The 27,488-nt window shown below is 42.6% G+C and overlaps 1 protein-coding gene across 1 annotated transcript in view; it reads right to left on the bottom strand.

The window, feature by feature from the left end:
* LAMC1 (laminin subunit gamma 1) overlaps positions 1–27,488 on the bottom strand; it is a 344,488-nt gene that overhangs the window by 41,635 nt on the left and 275,365 nt on the right. Inside the window, exons 11-19 of the mRNA XM_033915414.1 lie at positions 26,492–26,604; positions 21,400–21,621; positions 20,457–20,645; positions 18,613–18,858; positions 18,123–18,276; positions 12,652–12,794; positions 4,984–5,162; positions 4,184–4,340; positions 1,040–1,245 (exon numbers count right to left, since the gene is read on the bottom strand). Of these exons, the coding sequence (XP_033771305.1) occupies positions 1,040–1,245; positions 4,184–4,340; positions 4,984–5,162; positions 12,652–12,794; positions 18,123–18,276; positions 18,613–18,858; positions 20,457–20,645; positions 21,400–21,621; positions 26,492–26,604 (1,609 nt within the window). The remainder of the gene's footprint in view (positions 1–1,039; positions 1,246–4,183; positions 4,341–4,983; positions 5,163–12,651; positions 12,795–18,122; positions 18,277–18,612; positions 18,859–20,456; positions 20,646–21,399; positions 21,622–26,491; positions 26,605–27,488) is intronic.

Raw genomic sequence — 27,488 nt, 5'->3', positions numbered from 1 at the left:
GGATATTGCGATTGAGCCCAAGAAACATCAGGTACAATAACAGGTGTCTGATGGTATCTTACCACACTGGCCATGGCACCTGAAGCTGTTGGGGGCTTTCAGAAATCATCAGAAAAAATAGCCAATGTGAAATCAGTTGGCCTGTTTGATATTGGTACAGGCTTGCATATGCACAAAAAAGTTAAGGAACCTTTATTAAAAAACACACAGACTTAAAAACCGAGATCACTAAAATGATCATCTATAAAACCAAGATGACCCAACATGCAAATGGATTTTGAAATTACTGACACCTTTCCTGTTGGCTAGGTGGAAAAATGAATTAATGCACTAAAGCAAAAATCCTACACATGCTCAGTGCACCACTCTAAAAAAGCTAAAGCTTTTCACTATTCTTTGTCCTGGACTCCATTGGATGAAGCTATTCACTTGTAGGAACAAATAATGTTCTGCTTGTCCTCAAAGAAAGAAATGTGCTTCCAGGAAATGTCATTCTTTTCAGCTACCTGTCCAAGACATGCCCCATTTCCAACTGTTCTCATAAGCACATAAGCATTGCCTTTGCTGAGTCACTATTCTTTGTCCTGGACTCCATTGGATGAAGCTGTTCACTTGTAGGAACAAATAATGTTCTGCTTGTCCTCAAAGAAAGAAATGTGCTTCCAGGAAATGTCATTTTTTTCAGCTACCTATCCAAGACATGCCCCATTTCCAACTGTTCTCATAAGCACATAAGCATTGCCTATGCTGAGTCAGACCATAGGTCCATCATGCCCAGCAGTCCGCTCCTGCGACAGCCCCCCAGGTCAATGACCTGTAGTGTTTTATTACTCTAAAGCATTTTGTACTGAAATGACACATACTAGCTACAATATCTTGATGCATACGTGTAGGTGGGAGACCAGAACAGGGCCTAATTGAAGATACAGTATTTCAACACCTCCATTATCAATGGCCTGGACTTGGTTGTATGTAAGGTCATAAGCTAATAGGTTTTAAGCTAGGTCTTTTGTTCTGCTTTCAATTTCTCCATCCTTACCACATTGGCAATGGCCACTTTTGCCTTCTCTAACTCGCCACGTGCAATCTCAATCAGATTCTCTGTGTTCTCCACCTGGTCACGAGCCTGTTGTGCTAAACCCTCTGTTTCTGCCACAGTTTTCTGGATATTCCCCAGACGGCCCAATTGGCTTGACAGAGTATTGTTAATTTCATTGAGATGATCCATCAGGCCTTGATCAACATCTGGGACAAGAGAAACAGAGAACAGAAACCAATTTTAGTAGACAGCACAGAACAATCTATTCTAAGTGTAGTTCCCAAAAAGCGATGCTTGGCTACTTTTCAGCACATCTTAACTCAAAAGTCTATTTAACTCTAACCATATTTACACAACTATTGATTATCACTACCTACAAGAAAAATTCACTTCGACATATATGTGCTTGGTACACATTAAAGGATTTTGGTCTTTTTTTTTTTTTTTTGCCTTGTCTAAACTATGTCTCATTCAGGAACAAACCTCACTATTTTATTTATTTTTATTTATTCATTCAATTTTCTATACCGTTCTCCAGGAGAGCTCAGAACGGTTTACATGAATTTATTCAGTTACTCAAGCATTTTTCCCTGTCTGTCCTGGTGGGCTCACAATCTATCTAATGTACCTGGGGCAATGGGGAGATTAAGTGACTTGCCCAGGGTCACAAGGAGCAGCGTGGGTTTGAACCCACAACCTCAGGGTGCCACACTCTTCCCCACAATATGTGTTGTTGTACCCAGTTACATCACCATGGTGTAAGCACAAATTCAGGGGCTAAAATCTCCAACATCACCCACAGATTCCATGAATTTTGAAAAAGTTGTTCGAAACAGGGCCAAACAAACCGTGATTAGGTCTCCCCATAGCCACAGATTGAATCTGAAGATGATGGAAATCTACTGGAGAACAGGAAGGAGGAAAAGAGTGAGCAGAGTCAAACAATCTATAGAATTTAAAATATAGATAAAAACACTCCCATACCAAAATACAAAAACAGGGAGCAAAAGAGATATCATATTAAAAAATTAGCTATGAAAACATTTCCCTAGAGGCAGGACTTATCAGACAAATCTGATCAATTTCTTTGACTGGGTGACCAGAGAGTTGGATAGAGGGAAAGCACTAGATGTGATATATTTTATTTTAGCCTTTGACACTGTTCCACATAGGCATCTAATAAATAAACTGAGTGCCATCGGTATGGGCCCTAAAGTGACGGCCTAGGTCAGGGAACTGGTTGAGCAGAAGGCAACAGAGGGTAGTAGTCAATGGAGATCGCTCTGAGAAAAAAGTTGTTACCAGTGGTGTTCCTCAAAGTTCAGTTCCTGGGCCTGTTCTTTTTAACATTTTGCTGAAGGGCTGTCTGATAAGATATGCCTCTATGCAGATGATAATAAAATCTGCAAAAGAGTAGACACCCCTGATGGTGTGGACAACATGAGGCCAAGCACCTAGTGAAGTTTGGGCAATGGGCTAAAATTTGGCAGCTAAGATTTAATGCTAAGAAATGCAAAGCCTGCATTTGGGCTGCCAAAACCTGAGGGTGAAGAACTTTTTGTGTACAAGAGAGGACGGGACTTGGGTGTGATCTTAAGTGATTATCTTAATGTGGCTAAACTGATAGAAAAGGCGATAGCAAAAGCTACAAAGATGCTTGGATGCATGGGAAGAGGAATGTCCCTGTGTAAGACTCTAGTGAAATCTCACCTTCAAAATGATAAAAACAGGATAGTCTGTCCAGAGGAAGACTACTAAAATGGGCGGTGGTTTTCCTCAAAGTGTATAAGGAGAGTCAAATATCTCAATATGCATACTTTGGAGGAAAGGTGAGATAGGGGCGATATGATAGAGATATTTAAATACCTATATGGCTCATTGGGGGACGGTAAGGGTCTCAGTGGGTTCATAGTTCTACACCGGGAAGGGAGTTTGTTGCTGGCTCTACTCTGCTGTATATTACTTGAATGTTTTTGCTAAACGGGAGGGAAGGGGGATAATACAAGTGTTAGCAGTTATTGCATACAAAATGGAACACTTGAGACCTCGTATCTATCTGTTTATTGTTTAGAGTGTGACATTGTTAACTCTGTGTTCTCAATAAAAAGCATTTACATAAATACCTATATGGCATAAATGTGCATGAGGAGAGTTTCTTTCAATTGAAAGGAAGCTTTGTAATGAGAGGGCATAGGATAAAGGTGAAAGGGGATAGACTAAGACGTAACCTCAGAAAATACTTTTTCACAGAAATGATAGTGAATGTGTAGATTGTCTACCAGTGGAGGTAATGGAGACAAAAAGTGTATCTGGCTGAAGGTACAATCCATCCATGAAGGACTGTAAACACAAATTCTCAAAATAATAGAACAGATGAGACTATAGGGCTTGACTCTGCCCCTCCCTCTCCTATTACTGTGCAATGCATGTCTCACTCTTTCCTGTGCCTGAAAAAGAATAGATAAATGGCGGCTAATATAACAACCAGAAATAGGAACTTCTCTGTTTTTCTGAAAGTCCTCAACTGCTGGAAGAGCAACATAAGGACAAGGATCACCCCTGTAATATATGGCCATGTCTCACAGTGCTGGAGAAAATTGTTCTCTCAGAGCAATGTCAGGTCCTTCTGCCATGAGCCTTTCTGACTGCTCCAAGTATCCCATTCTGCTTTCTGTTAAAGGAGGCCTTTAAGGGAAGTCCAAAAAATAAAAACCCATTGGCCATTAAAACATGACATCTCTAGTCAAAAGACATGCACAATTAGCAATATCCTGTACACCAGGTAAAAATATTACATCTGTTTCAAGAGTTTTATTTCAATCTATGAAAACTGAAATCTTAATTATTCCTCTAACAAATTAGCAAATTTTCTGAAACACAAAAACATATCCCCATTTTAACACACGGATTTTTTTTTTTTAACTAAAACAAAAAACTTCCAACAGTTGCAAATGGAAATGGATTACTCACTTCCAGTATTTAATCTTGGTGATAAATAAGGATGAATCAATCAGGAAAAAAAAGCACCCTTGGAACTCTGTTTCATTTCATTTACTGCTTTTATATTACCTCTCCAGCTTAGCGCAATGTACAGTCTAACTAAAAACATAGTCCAGTGTCCTCTGCAGCATCGCACACACCAACCTTTGCTGTTCTGGGCTTCTTGCAATAGCTCCTTGACGGCCCTCTCTGCTTCTTTCAACCTGTTTTCAAAGGCCTCATCTGTCACCACTTCATCCCCTGTCCCCAAATTTGCTATAAGTGTTTCCAGCTCCCGCAACCTCCCTCGCAGGTCATGAACCTAAAGCAAGCAAAACAGAAGAGTAGGGAAGTTAACCTCTATATTTAGTTATCTGGAAGGAAGACACCAGCCAGTTATCTAGGAAATGCATACACTTATTTTAGCTTCAGTGGGCATATGTGTTAAAATCCATCTGCTCAATAAAATTCAATGCATAAATATTAACGGGCAGGTTTCACTGCGATAGCAGTTCATGAATCTGTAGAGATTAAAAAATATGGCCCAATTGAAACATTGCCTGCAGAGACAACTGGGCCTGCCATCACAAACCTGAATCTGTCCCTGCACTTGCAGTGCCCTTAATGAGTGTCCTACCTGATGATGTGCACAGATGTTCACAAGAAGGGCAATTTCCAAAATCTATTTACTCATGTAAATGCTTATTTAGGTAACATGACTGAAGAAATTCCTTGCTCTATATCAGATAAGAGGTCATTGCTCACAATACACTTATCTATATTTCTAGGGCCGAGTTAGGCAGGAGGCAGCAATAATGTATAGTTTGAAAGCGACAGTACAAGTACACTTTCCTTTGAGCACTGGTACAAATGCAGAAGCTTTCTACCTGCTTGCAGGGCTTTGAAATTTGCCTCGGTGTATCATCATAGCAGTAAGAAAACACGAGTGCCTCTACCAGTCTCACCTTGTCCTTTACTAGTCTGTAGCAAGCAGGACATTCCTGGCAGCCAGGCCAAGATCGATTGTAGAAATAGTTCTCCTCACACTGATCACAACGATGCCCCACAAAACCTTCCTTACACACGCAACGGCCATCATCTTTGCACTGTAGAGAGCTGGAACCTTCAGGGTCACAGTCGCAGGCTAGACAGGTTGGAGAGGGAGGGGAAGAATGACAAAATGAGACAAACCAATTGCATTAATCAGAGGAGAGAGAGAGAGAATGCAAGTGTTTGGAGAATTGAGAAAACTAACATTTATACTCTCAGTAGACTATGGCCAATTGGTCAAAAATAAATCAATCCCCAAAACTAAAAGGAAAAATATATAATGAAGCAAGAAGACATAAAACTTCATCAGAAGCAGAAATCTGTGGTTTGCCATCTTCCTGAGATGAACTGCTTTCATTATATTACACTGGGTTGCTATATAACCCCCCCCAGCCAGAGAGGTCTCAGACAATTCTGGAATGCTGCCACATTCCTGAAAACATGGCCTTTTTTCTCAGCTCTAGAATTTTATTTAGAATACAGCTACAGAATATTTTGAAACTAAGTAACACATTAAACGATGGAAGATAAAGAACAGTATGGCCTATCTTGTCTGCCCAGCAGGGATCTATCCACTTTGGGTAGGTGAGCATACAAACACTAATAGGGAACCTGATAGCCATTCCTTTTAGCTCAAAGCCTTCAGCAGACCCAACTGAACCTTTGACAGAGGTGGTCTACTGGTTGTGGAATAGCGGAATAACCTTCGACAGAGGCTGCCAGAGGTAGTAGAATAATCGTTCAGATCCTTAAACATGCACCAGCACTTGTTTCTTCTTCCCTTTCTCTCACCCCTTAGCTGAACCCCACCACTCTTTCTGTGCTACTCACTCCCTGATGTAAGTCCCAACCACACAACTCTCAAATCTAAGCCTTTCATCGCCCCTGTTTCTCTTTACCATCTACTCCCACTTCACGACTTTCTCCTGCCCAACTTCACAGATCTACCTCCCCCGACCCCATTTAACCATACCGTCTTCTACTTCCCAGCCTTTCCTCATCACGTTGCCAATCTTCTGCAACTTCTTCTTTCACCTTCTTGCCCTCAAAAGCCACCAGCACTCATGTCCCACACATCTCTCCTCATCACCTTGCTGCTGCCAGCACCAATCTTCCAATTCCAGCTGTTTAGTTTATTTATATTTCTAGTCTAATCTAATCTAGTCTTCAGTTTATATACCGGGTCATCTCCTGATGGAGCTTGACTTGGTTCACAAGTATTTAAGACCAGAGTATATGGTAGAATATAGACCTAAAAGAACTAAAAATGTTATTGGAACAACATTTCAGTAAGTTTATAAATAATTAAGACCAGAATATATAATAGAACGTAAAACAAAAAGATTAAAAAGCTATTGGTGCGTCACTTCAGTAGGTATACTGTCTTTAGTGGCACCCAAATCAAAGCAGTTTACATAATAAAATTAAAGCTAAAAATCAAAACAAACTACAATTCTTAAGCATTAATAGATTATCTACTCAATCTATGGCCCCGAGTCCATATCCTCACTGGAAAATTGAAAGAGTATGTTTTAAGAAAAATTTTAAAACTTTTAAAAGATGTTTCCTCTCAAAAGAGACAATGGGAGTCTGTTCCACAATGATGAGGCCAAAAAGAAAAATGCACTTTGTCTAACAGATTCCATGTGAGCAATGGGTTGTTGAGGGAAAAACAACCAATCATCGTTAAGAGAAGAAACATAAGTAATAAAAAGATTACGTCCTTACTTTGATAATATCTTTTCCAGTAGATACGTGAGACATTCTAGACATGTGGTTATCTCTCAAAGGCTGCAAGCCATCTACAGAAGGAATCCACTCCAGATTTTTTCTCTGATCCTCCAACAGTGGTACCTCGGAATCCAAACGCCCCAGAACTCGAATGTTTTGGAATCCAAACTTTTTTTTGTAGTAAATTTTGTCTTGGAATCTGAAATCTGCTTTGGAATCCGAATGCCCTGCACATTGTGGCCCTGATCCTGCAAAGTGCTCCCGATTGTAGGCAGCTGTAGGCATCCTACAGCTGTCTAATAAGCCAATTGGGAGGCACTTTTTCTAAAAACAAAACAAACCAAAAAAAAACAACCCCAGGCATAGTGGCCACGGCTATAGCCACCAGTCTCCCTTCCCCAACCCACCCCTGACGATTGCGGCAGGAGGGTGCCCAACACTTCCTGCTGGACCACCCAATGGCCCCCCTAAGATCGCCGGCAGGAGGGGCCTTAGGTGCTTGGGCCAATCAGGCCCTAGGAATCTGTGGGTTGGGCAGTGGAGGGGCGGGCCCACCTCATTTGGATGGAGGCAGGCCTACTGGCTGGACGGTGCGAGGAGCTGTCCGGCCAACTGTGAGGTAAGCCCAAGGGGGGGTTCTGGGGTGGGGGGGTTTCGTTGGGGGGGGGTCCTGCCAGTGTTCTTAGGGGGGCCATTGGGGGGTCCGGCAGGAGGGGTTTGGCACCCTTCCTGCCGGCGATCTTCGGGGGGGGGGGGCAGTTGGGGGTGCGGGGAGGGGGTTGGGGCATTTAAAACCTGATTCTGTAACTGGCGCCTGCAACATGGACATCGGTTACAGAATCGGGTTAACTTTGAGTGGGTATGTGTGTGTTTCTGCCCTTAAAATCCAGTGTATTTACTGTGAAAATTTGAGTTTGTTTGGACCCAGGATCGGATTAATACAGTTTCCATTATTTTCAATGGGAAAAATTGTCTTGGAACTCGAACGTTTTGGAACTCAAACGGGGTTCTGGAATGGATTAAGTTTGGATTCCAAGGTACCACTGTATACTTAAGAGTTCTACTGCCACCTGTAGTTAGTACCCAAGCACAAAGAGCTCCAACAACAGTATGTGAAGTAGGGTCACAAATGGGAACATTCCCAAGAATCAATTGTTCTGCTCAAAAAGGAAACATTGTAAACAGCCAACAAAAGCATCAAAGTAGCACAGGAAGTAGCCCTGTATGCACTTTAAACATATTTACACAATTCTTCAAGGCCCAAAAAAGACTGGCTGGCATCCAAGAAACAACAAATTTGGAGAAGAACAACAGAATGAGACAGTAGACAGGCACAGGAAGAACCTAAAATATCTCACCTATCTACTGGAAAATATATCATCAAGGCAAGGACATAATCTCTTTTTCCAGTGCAATAGGTGAGACATACCAAAGCAGTCCCACACAGATAGGATGAGCTGATTGTGTCGACCCGCAAGATAGAGGACCCAAAAGCAGAGTCCTGTCTTGCAGCCACATCCACTCTTTAAAATTGGCAAACGTGTGCAGAGTGGACCAAGTAGTTGCTCTACAAATCTCCTCATCCTAGCTTTGGCCCAAGAGGGGACCATACTCCTGGTAGAATGCGACTTAACAGAAACATGAGACTTAACCACACAGAATGTAGGCTGATAAAATGGCCTTATAGATCCATTGAGAAATAGTGGCCTTGGAAGTGGGAGCGCCCGACTTAAAAGAATGAGTAAGCATGAACAGATGGGTCAGAGAGATGAAACTCATTCATAACCTCTAGATAACGCAGAACAACTCTGCGCACATTCAACTTCTTCAAAATGCGATCTTGCTTCTCAGAACCAGTAGGCTGAAAGACAGGCAACTGCACTTCCTGATTAACAAGGAATGCAGAAACCACCTTCGGCAGAAATGAAGAACTGTGCGGAGAGAAATTCCTATATCAGAAATCCTAAGGAAAGACTCTCTACAAGACAGAGCCTGGAGTTCCGAGACACGTCTCACTTAGGTAATGGCGACCAGAAAAATCGTCTTTAACGTGAGGTCCCAGAAAGAAGCATCCTTCAGAGGCTCAAACAGAGGCTTGGTGAGGCCATAAAAAACCAAGTTAAGATCCCACGAAGGATGGATGAGCGAGCAGCTACTAACAGCAGTGGTTTTGAGCTCTACCAACACATCTAAAGATAAGTTTAACTTCCTCACGGAAACCTTTTTGAGAATGTATTGATTACATAGTGCCTTGATACCATTTGAATGATTGACCAGTATTCTTGAACTATAAGCTTTTATATGCCTTAGCAGTGGGATTTTGGCCAATGATGGAAGTTTGGGGGAGAGCAGTTGAAGCGCTGTGCTCTCTCTCATAGCTCCGGTGTGGGTAACCGAGGCCTTTTCCCTCTTTAAAGAAGTTCTTGTTTCAAGTTTTATTTTTGTTTGATGAATCGCTTATTTAGTTTTGTGAAATTGAACTACTGATTTGATTTGAGATACCACTTGGTATTTAGCACCCAGCAACTGGAGTTTTTTGAGGAAGGTTTGAATATGGTACAAATGGGACATAGCCCTTGCCACCTTAAGAGCACCTTCCGGAGAATCCCATTGCTCCAAGACCAGAATGCTCATATCAGGATGCCAGTGAAAAGTGGAAGATTTAGCTCATATTCCACAATGGAGAGGAGGAGGAGGTAGAAGGAGCCGGCTGAGTGACTAAATTCAACTCCTGAAGAGTCTCCGAGATGAGATCAGGTAAAGCAGGAGACTTAAATAAATACAGAACCATGGGATCTTCCCCAGGTTCCAAAGCCAGGGAAGGATGCAAAGATCCCGCATACTGTCCAAAGTCCTTCGCCATGGGAAGAGTGTTCCCAGAAAACAAGGGGTTTCGCGAGCTGATCATCATCAGTATTGCCCAAATCAAGGTCAGCTAACTCAGGAACAGCAGCTGACTGAGAAGAGGACATGCCTAAAGAGTCCAAGGTGAAGTGAGACTGCACAGGAGAAGCATTGCTATCCTGAAAGAATTCCACAAGAATTTCATAAATTCTGAGGCAGCCTCTGGATCCTAGGAGGTAGGGTCACTTTTAGATGACTTGACGTTGCGTTTCTTGGACTGAAGGGCATCTGTGTCCCTTCGCGTGGAACTGTCAGCCTTGCCAAACCTGGAGAAAAGAAATGGCCACCCCAATGGATTAGCTGCCTGTTAGACAGCGGAGAGGTTAAGCATGGCACTGCTGCATCTTCTGAGCATGCCATGTGGAATGTGGCACAAGGTCACGCTGGAGTCACCAAATCTGTGTAATCCTGGCAAGGATTTGAAACAGAAGAGCCCAAGACTCCATTGCAACAAGAATGGAGGCAAAAATTGCAGTTTTGGAAGTACAGGGAGCTTTTGAAGAAAAAAAAAAATGCTTAAAATCCAAGGTGGCCACTGTTAAGAAATTTTTGCCAAAATCACAATATTTTCCATGTTTAGAAAAGTACAAAAATGGTGATTTTAGGATTTTTCTAGTGGGGGAATACAGGGGGATATGCAGAAACCTCTAAAACAATGAAATTCATATTCCTCCCCCCCAATCCATCTCTCAGGCTGTGACAGCCTTACTCACTGTGACCTGTACTAGAAATGTTCTGCAGCCTGCCTCAGCTCTCTTACAGTTACTGGAATCAGAGAATCACTGCCTTATGCTGGGAATACTTCAATGCTGATCTTCAGGCTGTCAGCCAGACACGGTGCCTGACTGCAACTCCACCCCCGCGAACTGACATACATGCTATGGGAATAGGTGAAGGCAAAAACACAGCCAGTGACCTGTGAGACACCACTGAGTCTCCAAAGGATGCCTAACAGCCTATGCTTGAACCCCTGCTAAACAGAAGATGTGGAAAAAACAGGGGCGATCCCAAGCTCCAAAGGTACAAATGAAGGCTGGCTAACAGGTACCACCAGGGATCAGCCTGTCAGCTGCAGACTGGAGTCTGGGTAGGCAGAACTAAAGAAAAGCTCTGAGTATAAACAAATCCCGAAAAGAGACAAAAAAATCACCAAAGAAAATAAGAAAAAGGGGACAGCATAACAGAAATACTCCTTCAGACTCGCGTGCAAAAGAGAAAAATTACAGGTGGCAGTAGAGCTCTCAGTGAAGTACAGGAGGGTCAGAGAAAAATTTGGAGTGGATTCCTTCTGCAGATGGTTCGCGGCCATTGGGAGAAAACCACATGTCTAAAATGTCTCGCCTATTGCGCTGAAAAGGCTGTTGGCAATTAATCCAGAATTCCATCTTAAATGGCTTTAAACATTAAGAAAGGGATCTTAAATTAGAATCAAAATACCAAAAGCCAGTACAAACTTAACAATGAGTGATGCAGTAAAATATTCGGTTGTAACAGAGAAAACAAACTGCATTTTCTAAAGTCTGAAGTAATTTCAACTGTTTTAAGTTTCAAGTTTATTAGGATTTTATATACCGCCTATCAAGGTTATCTAAGTGGTTTTTACAATCAGGTTCTCAAGCATAAGGGCAGTGGTTCTTAAACCTGTCCTGGGGGACCCCCAGGACAGGTTTAAGAACCACTGCCCTAGGGTATCCTCTTCAGAAACAGTAAAATTACCAGTATTAATGAGATGGGCAAGGTGGAGTGAGAAAGCACATTTTTCAGTTTTGCAAAATGGAATATGTCTTAGAATTGAGTGTTTTATTCTCCTTCTATGTAAAGGGGTATGGGTGTGTGTCTTACAACTGAGGAAATAAAGTAAATCAAATCTGTCCAGCAACAGGAGACACATTAAGAGCAAGCCTCCTATAGCAGGACATACCGATACTGGATTTTATAGTATAGGATGAAGGACCAACAAACCTATGTCTCCCTACCCCCAACAGTAAACAGCAAATAAATTATTTCTTGGTAATCCTTCTTTACTGATCTAAAATTTGCCTAGCACATAGTGAAGTTGCTATTCCCTAGTAAATGATCTTCAGTGGCAAATGCTGTCTATCACCCACTCCAACACATTCTAGCTCTGTATTGAGTTTTGCCTGACAGGGATGATCCAGTCTGGCATTTACCCCCACTGTATGCAGGGTGCTTTTTTCAGGGAATGTAATGGGAAAATCAATACTACAAGTCCCTGCATGCAATGAGGTAAATCCAGGACTGGATCAACCCTGTTGACCACTCTAGTCTCCCTAGCTTCTACCACTCCCCGGTGTATGAATGGGGCCAAGGATATTATCTTAATTATGATCTGTTCCATAAAAAACTATGCTGATAAAACACAGCATTAAAATAGCTCCAAAAATCAAGCAAGCACAATGCCAAAAATCTGTGCCTGACCAAAGTATTTTGCTAGAAACAGCATGCCCTAGAGATCGAAAAAACTGGACAGCTAAAGAGGGAACATTTTTATGAATAAAATAAACAAACAGTACTGCATTAAAATGCAAATACTTTTATTGCTGACCCTTCCTCCTACCTGTAATGGAAGCACTCAGTATGCGTTATTTATCCACCTTTGCATCACTATCTACACTAGGAATGTTGTATTTGTTTTCCATCTTTTCCCATCTGAGTCCGATTGGTGGAAGGCCACTTTTGTGACAGCTCTCCAATATCACGTGAATGAGGAACATCTGCTTCTGCCAGAATTTCAATGTTGCCACCACCTATATTTCATGTCTCTGAATAAGCCTCTCTGTTTCTGGCAGTAATGGAAGAAAGGATTTTTTTCAACCAACCAGAGTTCTATGCTATTGCACTTAGTCTCAGAATTCTATCTTCCCCTCCTCCCTCTGCCAAAGTCACTTCAAAATTTGTTTACTTAGCAGGGCTATTTCCTAACTTACGTTTGCAGCCTTCTGGACCAAAGCCAAAGTGGTTGACTTCACAGCGTTCACAGTGCTGGCCAGTAATGCCAGGCTGGCACTCACACTGCCCTGTCCGGATATCACACTGACCACTGGTGGATCCCAGGGCATGGCAATCACATCTGCAGAAATAAGCATAGTGTAAAGATGAGTATACTGGGCAAAGCTATCTTTTTCTGCTTCTTTTTAGAAAAGCATCTCAGCAAGTAATACTTTTTTCAACAGCATCCTAGGCAATTACCCTATTTGCCCATCCACCCTCCTGGGTCTCACTTATAATGCATTGGTATTATCTGTCTCAGTGTTAAGTCACACACTGAACACAAATCTGGAAAGTGCTTACCTCTTATCCATTGTTTTGTAGTGATTTCATAAATACATGCATAGGTATCATGTAAAATAGCCTATTTCAGAGTTTCAAGTGAAAAAAATTGGTATACTTTACTTACTTTATAACTGGGATCTAAGTGGCAATTCAGAATTTGATCTGCAATGCCATCAAGGAGAGGAACTTTTTGCTGGGGACTGGATGGCTCAAGGGACATGTTCATGGCATTTGAGAGAGTATCATCTACAACAGGGGTGCCCAACACGTCGATCGCGATCGACCGGTCGATCGGGAAGGCAACGCCAGTCGATCTCGTGTTGCCGTTCCAATCGGCCAGCCGATCAGCCTTTCTCTCCCCAAGGTTCCCCACCGGAATCTCCCCAAGGTTCCCCACGCACACTCATTCTTGCTGCGCCCTTCCTGCCCGACTGCGTCTTCCGACTGGGGGATGAAGTCACTTCCTTCGGGAGAAGGCGGGAGGGAGGTCTAGGGAAGTCACGACCCTTGAGAGCTGAGCGCCGGCTGCCCCTGGTGGAATTGACAAGCCAGACTGGAGAAAGGCGGTCGGGAGCAGGAGGTGCTCTGCCCAAAAATGCCGGAGCTGCTGCTGCTGCTCTGACGTCTTGAGCCTGAAAATGTGAAGTTGAGTGTCCTGCTAAAAAGAGACTGGAACGGCTCTCATGGAAGACTGGCTTTTTTTCTTTTCTTTTCCTCGGCCCTGGGGATCCAGAGATTTGGGCCTGCAGAAGCCTAACGCTGACCAGCATTCCTCTCCCCGACATCAATTCTTACATCGGAGAGGAATTTCTGGGCCAGCCAATCGCTGCCTGGCTGGCCCGGAACTTCCTCTCCGACATCAGAATTGAAGGGGAGCAGAATGCTGGTCAGTGCAAGGCTTCTGCATGCAGAGCTTGGGGGGCGGTGGCTTGGAGGCCTGTTCCCCGGTGGCGACGGCAAACCTAGTGGCTTGGGGGAGGGCAGGGAGAAAGAAACAAAGGGGGCAAGCAGGGAGACAGAAAGAAAGTAGGCATGGAGAGAGAGAGAGAAAGAAAGAACAGGAGGCAGGGAGAAAGAAAGAAAAAGTTGGGGGAGAGAATGAGGTACGGAAGAGAGAAAGCATATAGGAGGCTGAAAGAAGGAGTGGGCTGAAATCAGAAGATGTCAGAAGAAGTGCAGCCAGAGTGAAGTGAGAAGAAGTCAGAAGAAGAAAGTGCAACCAGAGACTCATGAAATCATCAAACAAAAGTAGGAAAAATGATTTTATTTTCAATTTAGTGATCAAAATGTGTCTGTTTTGAGAATTTATATCTGCTGTCTATATTTTGCACTATGGCTCCCTTTTACTAAACCACAATAGTGGTTTTTAGCGCAGGGAGCCTATGAGCGTCGAGAGCAGCGTGGGGCATTCAGCGCAACTCCCTGCGCTAAAAACTGCTATGTGGTTTAGTAAAAAGGGAGGGGCTATATTTGTCTATTTTTGTATGGTTGTTATTGAGATGACATTGCATAGAGTCATCTGCCTTGACCTCTTTGAAAAAAACCCGGAATATGAATGATAATTAACATTTTCTCTGCCTTTCAGTGTGCTTTGTGGGGGTTTTAAAAATTTTTTATTGTTGGTAGATCATTTTGACTTGGTCATTTTAAAAGTAGCTTGCAAGCCCAAAAAGTGTGGGCACCCCTGATCTACAAGGCCACTGTTTCAAATTTAGCTCAAGTGGACAAGGAACAAAAAGGTGGCCTGCATGAAAATAGGCGTCTTGTGACAAAGAAAGAATGTTATTGTAATTATTTCCCTCATATGTAGGTAGAGTGAGACCTCTGTAATGAAAATTATAAATAGTATTTGTGTGATACCATGATATTCAGGTGTTTACAGTTTCAAAGGTTACATTTCAAGGTTAACACTTTGCCAAAAACAATCTGTTAGTGCACTAAATGTTAGAAAATGCCAATAGCTTTTGGTATAGACAAGAGAATATATTGGGGAAAAAAAAGAAATCAATTTTTATCCCTCCTCTTAACATTTTCCAGATTTTTTTTTTTTGCACTCACCTTACTCAGAAACCACTTTAAACTTTTAAACCAATTTCTCCTCAGTTTAAAACAAAGTAGGTACCTTTACTTTGTTTTCATAACATCTTATTTAGAAACTAACAATTATATTAAAAAAAAAAAAAAAATGTCCAGCAGTCTGCTCACGTGGCGCCCTTAGGTCAAAGACCAGCACTCCAACCGAGAGCAGCCCTGCCTGTGTACGTTCCGGTTCAGTACGAACTTGTCTAACTTTGTCTTGAATCCCTGGAGGGTGTTTTCCCCTATAACAGACTCCGGAAGAGCGTTCCAGTTTCCCACCACTCTCTGGGTGAAGAAGAACTTCCTTACGTTTGTACGGAATCTATCCCCTTTTAACTTTAGAGAGTGCCCTCTCTTTCTCTCCATCTTGGAGAGGGTGAACAACCTGTCTCTATCTACTAAGTCTATTCCCTTCATTATCTTGAATGTTTTGATCATGTCCCCTCTCAGTCTCCTCTTTTCAAAGGAGAAGAAGCCCAGTTTCTCTAATCTCTCACTGTACGGCAACTCCTCCAGTCCCTTAACCATTTTAGTCGCTCTTCTCTGGACCCTTTCGAGTAGTACCTTATCCTTCTTCATGTATGGCGACCAGTGCTGGACGCAGTACTCCAGGTGAGGGCGCACCATAGCCCGGTACAGCAGCATGATAATCTTCTCTGATCTCTTTATGATCCCCTTCTTAATCATTCCTAGAATTTTGTTCGCCTTTTTTGCAGAGAAACTAGACCACCAAACTCTCCAATCTACTGATCACAACACCAGACTACAAAACTTTCAGAAGAGAAATAAAAACCCTGCTTGTCAAGAAATCCACCAAGACAAACCAACACCACAGGAAGCATTTCAATCTCCCCCAGATCCCACAACCTTCTAACTAAATTATCCATCTTATAATAACCCTGATACAATGTCCAGATCTCCCCCGAAGTAACCTGCTCTACTTTGTAACTCTCCTGGAAATGTCCAGATAATCTCTTGTGTAATCCGCCTTGAACCGCAAGGTAATGGTGGAATCAAAATCACTAATGTAATGTAAATACTAAATAAGCCAAAGAAAATGCACAAAATGAAGAATAGTGTTCACCATTTATTTTGCACACAATTCTAATGCAAAACATCTAATTATTAATATAAAGCTCATTCCCAGGACTTCCCAAATCCCTCCCCTTATCTCATACCAGATAAAATGTTTCCTACCTACAAAATACATGATTTCTGAACCTATGTACCCAAGTCACTCAATCACTCATCACTACCAGCATCATCATCTCAATAATGTAATGTGCACCATCATCTTTTGATGTTTTTCCTCAACAGTATTAGCAGACTCAGTGGCTTAGCAAGGGTGAGAGGCGCCCTGGGTGGTGGTGCCACCTGGCTCCTTCCCTGCCATGCATGCACCCCTTCCCCTGTACCTCTAACTTTTTCAGCACGAGCATCACCAATATGCTGCCTGTGTCGGTTCTCCCTTGGACATCACTTCCTAGGTGCGAGACCCAGAAGTGACAGGGAGAGCCAAACCTGGTGCAAGCAGCAGGTTGGAGTTGCTGCTTATGCTGGCAAAGTTAGAGGTAGGGTGGGGGGAAGTGAAGGCATGAGCCGGGGGGAGGTGAAGAGGAGGACAGGTGCCAGCACCTCCACCAAAACGGCACCTGGGGCAAACCACCCTCACTCCCCACCCTACGCCACTGAGCAGACTAGGAAATCCAATCCCAGATTTTGTTGAACAGCTTAAAGTTATTCACACACTCAACAAAATATGCCATACTAGACAGTTATTTATCTAGTCATACAATTGCATTAAAAAAATGTAGATTTAATCTTTCTGGTGATATACAGGCCTATTTCCTTGAGCAGCTTTCCTTTGCAATCCACTTCCTGCTTTGAAACCAATTAATGTTCAGATAAAATTCCCAAGGTGAAGACCTAGTTCGCCTATTTCCTCTCCCTGAAGTGATGGGATACTGGGCTATTCTGTGGTGAACTCTAGGCAGCTCCATTTTCAACATCTTCCTCAACAGAAAAGAGGTCACAGTGTCCCTGCTGACACTTGGACCAAATGACATTGCTGTGATAAGCTGGATACCTATGCCCCAAGCAGGCCTGCCCTCTGCACAGTGGATACACCTGGCCATGATGCAGATTTTAAGTGTTCTCCCTAATACTGAATCTACTTAGAGAATGACACGGTGGTTGTTACCCGCGCTTGAGCAACTTGCTTTACTAATGCGCCACGAAGGTAAGGGGGAGGGAGGGGGATTCTCAGGCCGCACGAGAAGGTGATGAAGGGTGGTGGTGGGCAGAAGGCGCTGGAAGCGAAATGGGGAAGACAAGAGTGGGCAGAAGACGCTGGAAAGGAAATGGGGAAGACAAGAGTGGGCAGAAGACGCTGGAAGGGAAATGGGGAAGACAAGAGTGGGCAGAAGACGCTGGAAGGGAAATGGGGAAGACAGAGTGGGGAGAAGACAGAGATGCCAGACTATGGGGGGAGCAGACGGAAGAAGATGGGTACCAGACCAATTTGGGGGGAGGGGTTGAAGGGACAAGCACAGTAACAGAGCAAATAGAAGATGCAGAGAGAAGACAGACAGTGGATGGAAGGAATTGAATGAGAAGATGAGGAAAACAGAAATCAGACAAAAAAGGTAGAAAAAAAAATAATTTCTATTTATTTCCTTTTTTTGCTTTAGGATAAAATAGTATATTAGTTGTGTTGATAAAAATTTATAAACAAAGCTCTGCCAGCTGAACATCTCTTTCTCTAGTTCAGCAGCCAGAACTTTGATTTATAAGTGAAGAATAAGCTAAATATTGCAGTACTGAAACTTGTATGGATGCTGCAGGGACGGGGCGGTGAAGGGGACAGCAGGGATGGGGCGGTAAAGGGGATGGTGGTCTGGGAACAGGGATAGAATTTTTCCCCGTGTCATTCTCTACATCTACTTCATGCATCTCATTACAAGCTAAAGAAAAGTCACAAACAAGATTACAGCCAGCTTCTCAACCATGCTGCACTAAGGTAAGGGAGCTCAGGGAAGCGACTCACCTCTCACAGCCACGCCCACTTTGCAGGTTGTAGAATCCAGGCTCACAAGCCCCACAGTCTCTTTCTGAAACATGGGGGAGGCACTCACACTGACCAGTCACCTGGTTGCAGCTGGTCTGCCGGTTAACAGTACCATAAGGATTACAACTGCAAGCTGAACAAAAGGGAGGAAATACCATGCATCCATTAGTGAGAAATGCACAAACACTGAGGAATATGATCAGACAGCAGCCTCTGTCAGAACCATCTGTGATTCCCTGCTGCTGGTTTTACAGATAGCATTCCCTGCTTCCACAGGCAGCAGCTGCCAACACCACATCCAAGCATTTCTGGACCACAGCATTATTGTGCTGATTCTATAACAACTGAACATCAATAGTTACCAAGAGGGCACTGCATACATAATTTCTGGAGGTTCTCCTCACATCTCACTCAGCTTCTCTAAACCTGGAACAGATTGCTAACATGAAGCACCCAAGACAGCACTTACGTTTGCATTTGTCTGCAGGGTTGGTGGCTAATGCATTTCCAAAGAAGCCATCTTTGCAGCGATCACAGTAGAAGCCGCTGGTGTTGTGGATGCACTTCAGACACTCGCCCGTCAAACGGTCACAATTCCCAACTGCATTGGGATCGATGTTGTCATTACAGTGGCAGGGTCGGCAAGACCGAACAGGACCACTTTCACCCAGAGGGTCCCCAAAAAATCCATCATCACAGAGCTCGCATCTTTTGCCTGTGGAGACAAGACATCAGGTTACAAGTGAGATGAGAATAGAAAGGTCTTCTACAAAAGTATTCTTACCATTCTTTCTTTCCCATTTAAGCCAAATGATCTGTCATTTCATCTGCCTATTCAAGATAGTTTTACACCTATTGCTATTTATTTTGTATTGCACTATACAAGCCAAAGGATATGAAGAGAATTTGTTACCAGCATCTCCAAGTTAAAATCAGGTTAAAAAAAAAAGAGAAAGAAAGGATTCGACTTCATGTTTATTCTCATGATAAATACTGCTTCTTCTGAAATATCAGTCCTTGGATAGAACAGCTCCACGAAATAATAGGCTCTGCATTCTATAGTATGGTATTATGGATGCACTCATCCCTTTATCACATAGATGTGAAGGTATGGTATTATCCATCTGCTCCCCCCCAAAAACACTTCCCCTGGAGTTCCTTGCTTAGGAAAGTTTACTGGCTGTCAGCAGATCTGTGGAGTCGGTATCAATTTTTGGGTTACTGGTGAAAATGTGCCTATTCCAACTCTGACTCCTAACAGTTAAATTGTATGTCATGCAAATATTATAATGCTTAGATTTCTTATTTCACAAATAATTTGATTAACCAGGATATGTTTTAGAATATATTTTGATATCAAGTTCTTTCATTACAAAATGTAATATATTTTATGATATTTACACTAGTGAAAGTGGCACCTAGAGAATGACATGGGGACAAAGGTTGTCCCCCATCCATGCGAACTCTATCTGATACCATCTGGACAAGCCTCGAATAGTTATAATTTTATATTAAAATCATTTTATTAAAGTATAAAAAGAAACAATATTCTAAACTGTCATTTTATAAATCACAAATACAGAACAAGGAACTACAAAACCCCTGTCTCCCTTCACCTCCTCCTCACAAATATCCCCTCCACTATCGAGACAAATGAACAAGCCAAATTTCTACAAAATGCAGCATAGAAAAATCATGCTAACAGAATGCCTCAGTCACACACACACAGATCACAAATGCCAAACCCATAATTGCTGACCAAAAATTATAAATATAAATTAAACCAAAATCCCAAGAAGCCACACCTTGCATAAGAACATATGAATTGCCATACTAGGGACATACCGAATGTCCTTCAAGCCCAGTATCCCATTTCCAACAGTGGCCAACCCAGGTCCCAAGTACCTAGCTAGAACCTAAGTAGTAAAATAGATTTTATGCTGCTTATCGTAGGAATAAGCAGTGGATTTCCCCAAGCCATCTCAATAATGGCTTATGAACTTCTCTTTTAGGAAATTATCCAAACCTTTTAAAAACCCCACTAAGATAAATGATTTCACTACATTCACCAGCAACGAATTCCAGAGTTTAATTACATGTTGTGTGAAGAAATATTTTCTCCAGTTTGTTTTAAATCTACATGTAATTCACCACCAATATAGACATATAAATTTTGGGAGTTGAAGTGGAGATGCCATAAATAAAGGAGTAGGAGTCGAAGGTTTTATGTACCTACTCCACAGTATGGTCAGTATGGAAATTTCAGAGAGATACAATTGGGACTGTTGTACTCGGAGAAGTCACATGACTTACCAGTGGTACCAACAGGACAGTTTGTGCACACCACCTCCTTTGTCTTTGGCACAACGGCACAACTGGAGCCTCCGGGGCATGGGCACGGCTGGCAGTCATTGGGCGTGCCTGCAGTTGAATCTCCATAATACCCATCACTGCACCTCTCACAGTGGAGACCTGCTGTGTTGTCCCTGCAGTCACAAGCACCTGATGGAGGGAGATGGAGTGGAAATACACAGAGACAAGACAGAGGGAAAATAAATTTAATCAGGTCACCTATGCCAGCTCTTCCCCCCATCAGTTTTCTAACATGAAATAACCAGAAATCAAAGCTAACATGATTATAAAGATAGGACAGACTTATAGTCCATTGTTTCTCTTTTTCATCATTGGACAAAGAACAAGACCGATTGCACTCTGCCAGTGATCTAATAAGGATCACATAGATCACGCATAAGACTGAATATGGATAGGAGAAAACAGACCCTGGAATCCAATTCATGGACTTGTTTGTTTTATACAGTCCGCTACCACATTTTAAGCAGTCCATTATTCACATTAAGAAATATGACCGCTACTCTGAATACATTCGTGCACATAGCTTGTATCAGTGCTCCTCTGGCCTTAGGGGCATGCAACTTGTGACAACAGAGTGCTGTTGCAACACTTAAGGGGTGGATTTTTTGATCTCCTGGGAGAAAACAGAAGGGGTGGGAGGTACAGAGACAGCTGAAGGGGGAACACTGATCACACAGGTAACAATCCTCACATTGGAAACCAAAGGATTTGAGGTTAGCTCTGCTTCCCGACAGGGCTATTTTTCAGACTCTAATCCTCTGTGGCCAACACCACTCAATAAAAGTCTTCCATGTTTTACTCTTATTCCATCCCATATTCTCAATCATGCTGGATGGGACAGTAATGGTTGATTCCAAAGGCATGGCACATCCTCCTTCCTTACCGCTTTCTGGGTCACAAGTATTGCTGTGTCCATTGCAAGTGCACACCACACATGGACTGTAGGGTCCCAGGCTGGGAGTCTCTCTCCTGTACCCAGGAGCACAGTGCTCACAGAACTGTCCCAGGTAACCAGCTGGGCAGGTACAGCTCTCCACCCAGGTGGCAGGTCTTCCATGACCTGCACGAGCACTCATGATAGTGACATCATCCAGATAGCCTGCGCCTGAAGAACAAGACATAGGTTATAATAATAATGCCTGAGAATTTAACTTGTAAACAAAGAGGCAAGCAAAAGAAAACCCATCAGGCATTATGTGACACTTTAAAACCTGTAATGAGTAATGTAGAATGGTCACTTAAAAACTTACAAAGTTACAGTTGTAGATCTGTTCTGCCAACAGAGACTACTTTTCCCATAACTGCTGGAAGGATGGCACACAAATGTGTGTGATGAAAAGTATGGTTTTTTTTGTGTTGAGAAAGACTAATTGCTTTCAATCTCAAAAATGGAAGAAACCAAATTCCATCAGTGCAACTAACCATAACATTTTAAGTCAATTTAGTGCTCCAAGCTATCTGCAGCCATGCATACTCCCCTGTCTGCATCATTCATAACCTCCCTTACTTTCCAACCCTCATCAGCATGCTGCAAAGTCCCCAGAATCTTGCCCTGCCAAAATCTACAGATCCTACACCCTTCAAGTCTACTTTTTGCCGTTCCTCAGTAGCACCCTGAGCAGTAGCACACACACCGTATTGTTTTTAAAGTCACACTACTGTAACTGTGTGCATATATTTAGTGTCCACAGGCATACAAAATGGAACCAGAACTTGGAACCAGGAGATAATGTAATTCTTTAATAACAAATATACACTGGGACCTGGACCCAACATGGGCCCTATTTCGGCAAAAGTTGCCTTCCTCAGGGGTCCTGTCTCCAAACCGTATGTAATTCCGTGGAAGTTTGAAGTAAAGCTGAAGGATAATCCAATAAAAAAACAACTGGTCCCTTATTTGCCAGTCGGGTTTTTCCACTGGATTACCCTTCGGCTTCACTTCAAACTTCCACGGAATTACACGCAGTTTGGAGACAGGACCCCTGAGGAAGGCAACTTTTGCCGAAACACAGCCCATGTTGGGTCCAGGTCCCAGTGCATTTGTTAATAAAGTACTATATTATTTATTTATTTTCTAGTTCCATTTTGTGTGCCTGTGGACACTCCTGTTTTGTGTTGTGAAACCTCAGTCCTTTGCCTCTTGACTTTGGGCTTCTGCCTGTGCTGTGCACCCTTTCAGTGGCATTAGTGGATTGTGCATATATTTAAAGTACCAGAAAGTGCCTGCTATGCACTTACTTTCCTTAATAGATACCAACATAACAGTAAAAATACCTGCCTATGCGACAGGCACAAGCACGCCACAGAGCTGGTATGCATGGACTTAAATTCTGGTGCTACGTATAGAACTTACAGAATTATGTAAGTTACATATATATAAGAAAAGCAACAGGACAGCTGATCTGCAAGATCTCATGTGGTAAAAAAATAATAAAAAAAAAGAAGCAGGTCAGTTGAAAAGTCCTTTAGCAAAACAAAAAAAGAACCAACAAGACCTGCAGTAAAAAAGTTTATGTATTTGTTTTAAGATTTTTGTTATTGTTATCTTAATAAATTCCTGCACATTTTCCTGCAGTTCTGTTTTCCGGAAAAGTCCTTTAAACAAATATTTATTAAGGAACTACCCTTAAAATAAACAGTAGCCCAACACAGCCATTTTTCACCTCCTCCAGGGGCTATAAGAAACATTTGGTTCAGTGTCACAAAGGACTGTATGGTGCTGTAGCTACTACTACACATACACCAAATGGTTCTTATAGCTCCTGCAGGGTGCAAAACATGGTCATGTTGGGCTACTGTTTATTTTAAGTGTAGTTCCTTAATAAATATCTGTTTAAAGAACTTCTCCCATTGATGTACTGTTGGGTTTTTTTTCACCATGTGTACTCCTACCTGTACAACATGCACTAAGTTAAGAAATGTGATTATGCAGAATTTTGACATTTACGTACTTGTGTATATATATATATATATATATATATATATATATATATTACACACACAGTTCCGGTCATTTGCGGTCTGCTCTGAGCACCTCTTCTTGTAGTAACGTCAGGCTACACCAATCAGAAGCTGTTTTACTACTTTACTACAGGAAGAGGCGGTCAGAGTAGACTGCGAGTGATTTCCTTCACCTGCTGGCGCTCCAGTCCCCCTCTCCTGTCTCCCCTGTAACAGAATCCCCGCGAAGTTCGGGGGAGTACTGTATATATATATATATATAAATTCCGGAACTTGGAGGCAAGGAGGATGGCAGTTTGAGTGCAGAGCTCCTCTCCCTGGACAATCTGCCTGCTTTTAAATATCAGCAGCAGTGGGAGATCAATTGCTTTTACACCTAAGCAGCAACGGGACCAACCCACCAACCTCTGCAGTCCATTGGAGAGATCAATCTACCTGCTTTTAAATATCAGCAACAGTAGGAAATCAACTGCTTTTTTGCACCTCAGCAGCAGCGGAACTATCCGCAACTACCAAGAGCACACAGATTCAATCCAGCTAAGAGTTTGAGCTCTACCTCCCCCTGCAGTACACTAGGAAGATCAACTGTTTTTTACACCTAAGCAGCAACAGGACCAGCCACCACTACCGAGAGCCCTTTGCCCTGATCCAGCCAGACAAGTAAGCTCTTCCCCAACATTCCGTTGGAAAAATCAATATGCTTGCTTTTAAATATTATCAGAAGTAGGAGATCAACTGCTTTTACACCTAAGCAGCACCAAGACCAGCCGCCACTATCGAGAGCCTTTGTCCCAATCCAGCCAGACGTGTGTGCTCTTCACCATACAATTTGTTGGAGAGATCAATCTGCCTGCTTTTAAATATCAGCAGCATTGGGAAAACAACTGCTTTTACACCTAAGCAGCAGCGGGTACATCCGCAACCACCAAGAGCCCACAGACCCGATCCTGCCAGGAGCGTGAACTCCTCCCCCTGCAGTCCATTGGAGAGATCAATCTGCCTGCTTTTAAATATCAGCAGCAGTGGAGATCAACTGCTTTTACATCTAAGCAGCAATGAGACCAGCCACAACCACCGAGAGCACTCAGACCCGATCCTACCAAGAGTGTGAACTCTTCCCCCCCTGCAATCCGCTAAGAAGATCGACTGTCGGCTCCGGGCGGCTTTCCCGCAGAGGAGAGAATCCTGCATTCACCGTGGACCTCATCTGGGGCAGCCTCCTTGGAGCGGCTGGGACACGGGCAGTGTGTCTGGGAGGGAATGCATGGATGGGAGAACATCGCAGGGGAGGAGACATAGGCATCCTGGGACTGTCGGCCAGAAGAAGCCCTTTCTGGATACGTCAATCGCTCCTCCTAAACTTACTTGCTCCACTTCATCACTGACGCTGACCCATTCTGCTTCTATTCCTTTCTCTCCTCTCTTCTACCTTCCAAAGTATTTAGATCAATGCTGTCTTTTTAAAATGTTTATTTTATTTTTATTTTTCCTCTAACTCTACTTTTCACTTCACTATTACCCTCCAAGTACTTTAGTTAGATTGTGAGCCTTCGGGACAGTAAGGGAATTTTCCAAGTACCTTTCTTATTTCTAATCTTAATGTATATTTTCTGTAAACCGCTTAGAACCTAACGGATGTAGCGGTATATAAGAAATAAATTACATTACATATATATATATATATATATATATGCATACCATTATTCTGATTTATGTACATTACTGGCACATAAGTGTTAGAGCAAATTCTATAAATTACCCCCATTCAATTATGAAATGCAGTACATTTTTCAAATCTTTCTTTCAACATGCCTGAAGTTAAGGTTACCAGATGTCTGGGAAAACCTGGATATGTTCTCTTTTTAGAGGACTGACTGGATGCCCAGATGTTTTTTTAAAAAATGAGAGTCTGTCGGGATTTAGCTGGCTCTCCCGACTCCCCTGCCTACCTCCTACCTCCTCCCTGTGGCTGCTGTAATTTAATCTTCGGGCAGCCAGCAGCAGCGAGGTGAGCCTGCTGCTGCTAGCCTGCCCCGCCTATGTGGGAACAGGAAGTTGCTGTACAGAGGTGTGGCTTTTCGGGCAAGCCGGAAGCAGCAGGCTCACCTCAATGCTGCTGCTGGCTGCCCAGGCATAGAGAGAGAAAAAAAACTGCTAAAAGGGTACATAGGACGGGAAGGGGAACCAAGGAAATGGGTGGAGTACAGGCAGGATCATGTGTCCTCGTTTTTGTCTTCACAAATATGGTAACCCTACCTGAAGTATCAAGAATATAAAATTCCAGAGACAATGAGCCAGATTAAAGAGTACTGCAGGTTCACAAATGTACAAACAGAGATTCTGAGCGTTCTGAATACAATACTAATGGAGAACAAATCTGTATAACTATTGCAAACAGAATCCCACTTCCATTTCAGCCCTAGAGCCTAAGGTGCACAAGATAAAGCTGGGTAAGATTATCTACTCAAAATCCCCACCAGCTAAAACCACAAGGGTAAAATGAGTATCTGAACAAATTTAGCTGGGCAAGAAGAAGGGGTCCAGGTTGGAGCACTCCTGGCAAGGACATTTTAAATTTGGTTGGGTAGTGTGATATTTGTGCAGGTAGATTTAGCAGAATATTCAGTGGTATTTTCAGCAGTTAAAGAAAATCAGGTGAACTCACCCTGCTATCTTACCTGCTTGGTGAGCTTTCCAATACTGATGACAATTTTTACAAAAAGACAAGAAACACTTCCAAACTTAGAGCATTACAGATAAGAGAAACAGATATGGCAACATAATGGAATATTTCTCATATGGCTGCTCTGTTAAGTTTATTCTAAACGTCTTAACTAGCTAAGTTTTGATGAAAATCTGGCTTCTTCACCCCCTCCCACCCCAGTGCTGCGGCAGGCTCAGGACAATCTTCTTCCTGGGATTATGTTACCCTCCTGTCACTATTTTTTTTTTTCAACTTTACTAGTTCCTTCACTTTACACATCTGCAGGAACCTGTACAGAGGGGCTGCTTACTTTTTTCACTGTATGTTCCACGAATCTTGATAGCGGTCAGATTGTGCAAAAGCTTCTGGAATTCAAATGGGCTGAGTGCAGGCCTCCATGGATAATCCGTTGCCTCATGAAGCCTGTAGGGAGATTTTCATATTCTGATTTGTGATTATGCTATGTTGTGCCAACATTTCTATACTATGCTTATGTGATGACCATATTTAGAAGGAAGCAGTTAGTTGGTTATTAAAAAAAAAACAAAAAAAAGAGGAAATAAATGTGTTCAAGCTATGCATGGCAGTTGACTATTTCCCCATCCCTCAAATTACTATCCTACTACTACAATTCGTAAGTAGAAAGAAAACTATAAATTATAGACCACAATGGGACCGGAATTCAGGTGTCCTTGAGCCACAGCAAGCTGGCCACCATACTTCATTCAGAAATACCGCTTTCTCCCTGGACTCCACAATGTACTCTCACAACTCTTACAGAAAGCACTTGGCAGAATCTCTACCTGTGCAAGGGGATTTCTCACATCTCCCACATTTTGTCTGAAGGAGCAGAAAAGGATAACAGGAACTTAAGGAACTAAATATTTGTACTCCTATCTCCTCTCCCAGATTCCTCAACCACACTACCAGAAATTCTACTGGGGGACAGGAGAATACAGTGAGTGTATTCTGTCCCTGGTGAGCAAGTCCTGGAAGAATTTTTCAAATCCTGACAAAGTATGATTCTCTTTACTGCCATCACAATTTTTGTGTGTTTGCTTTTTAAATATGATTTTCTTTTTCAGGAGTCCGTTGCCCTGATGCAGTAACCGAAACGTAGCTATGTCAGTAAGGACTCTCCTCACCAACCTAAAAGATAAATTTGTGTTTTCTAGTTTATTGAAGTAGAGGCTCCCTAATAAGGTTCCAAAATATTGAAAAGTCTTGCAAGAATATATTGTGGACCAATGGAGGAGGTGATTGTTGGCCATAGTTTGTCAGCACTGAAGTGTTTGTTGACAACGGCC

This window comes from Geotrypetes seraphini, chromosome 12 (assembly GCF_902459505.1).
Source record: "Geotrypetes seraphini chromosome 12, aGeoSer1.1, whole genome shotgun sequence".
Classification (NCBI taxonomy): Eukaryota; Metazoa; Chordata; class Amphibia; order Gymnophiona; family Dermophiidae; genus Geotrypetes; species Geotrypetes seraphini.
The sequence above is the reverse complement of the archived record's forward strand: the minus strand, read 5'-3'. Positions and strand labels throughout refer to the sequence as shown.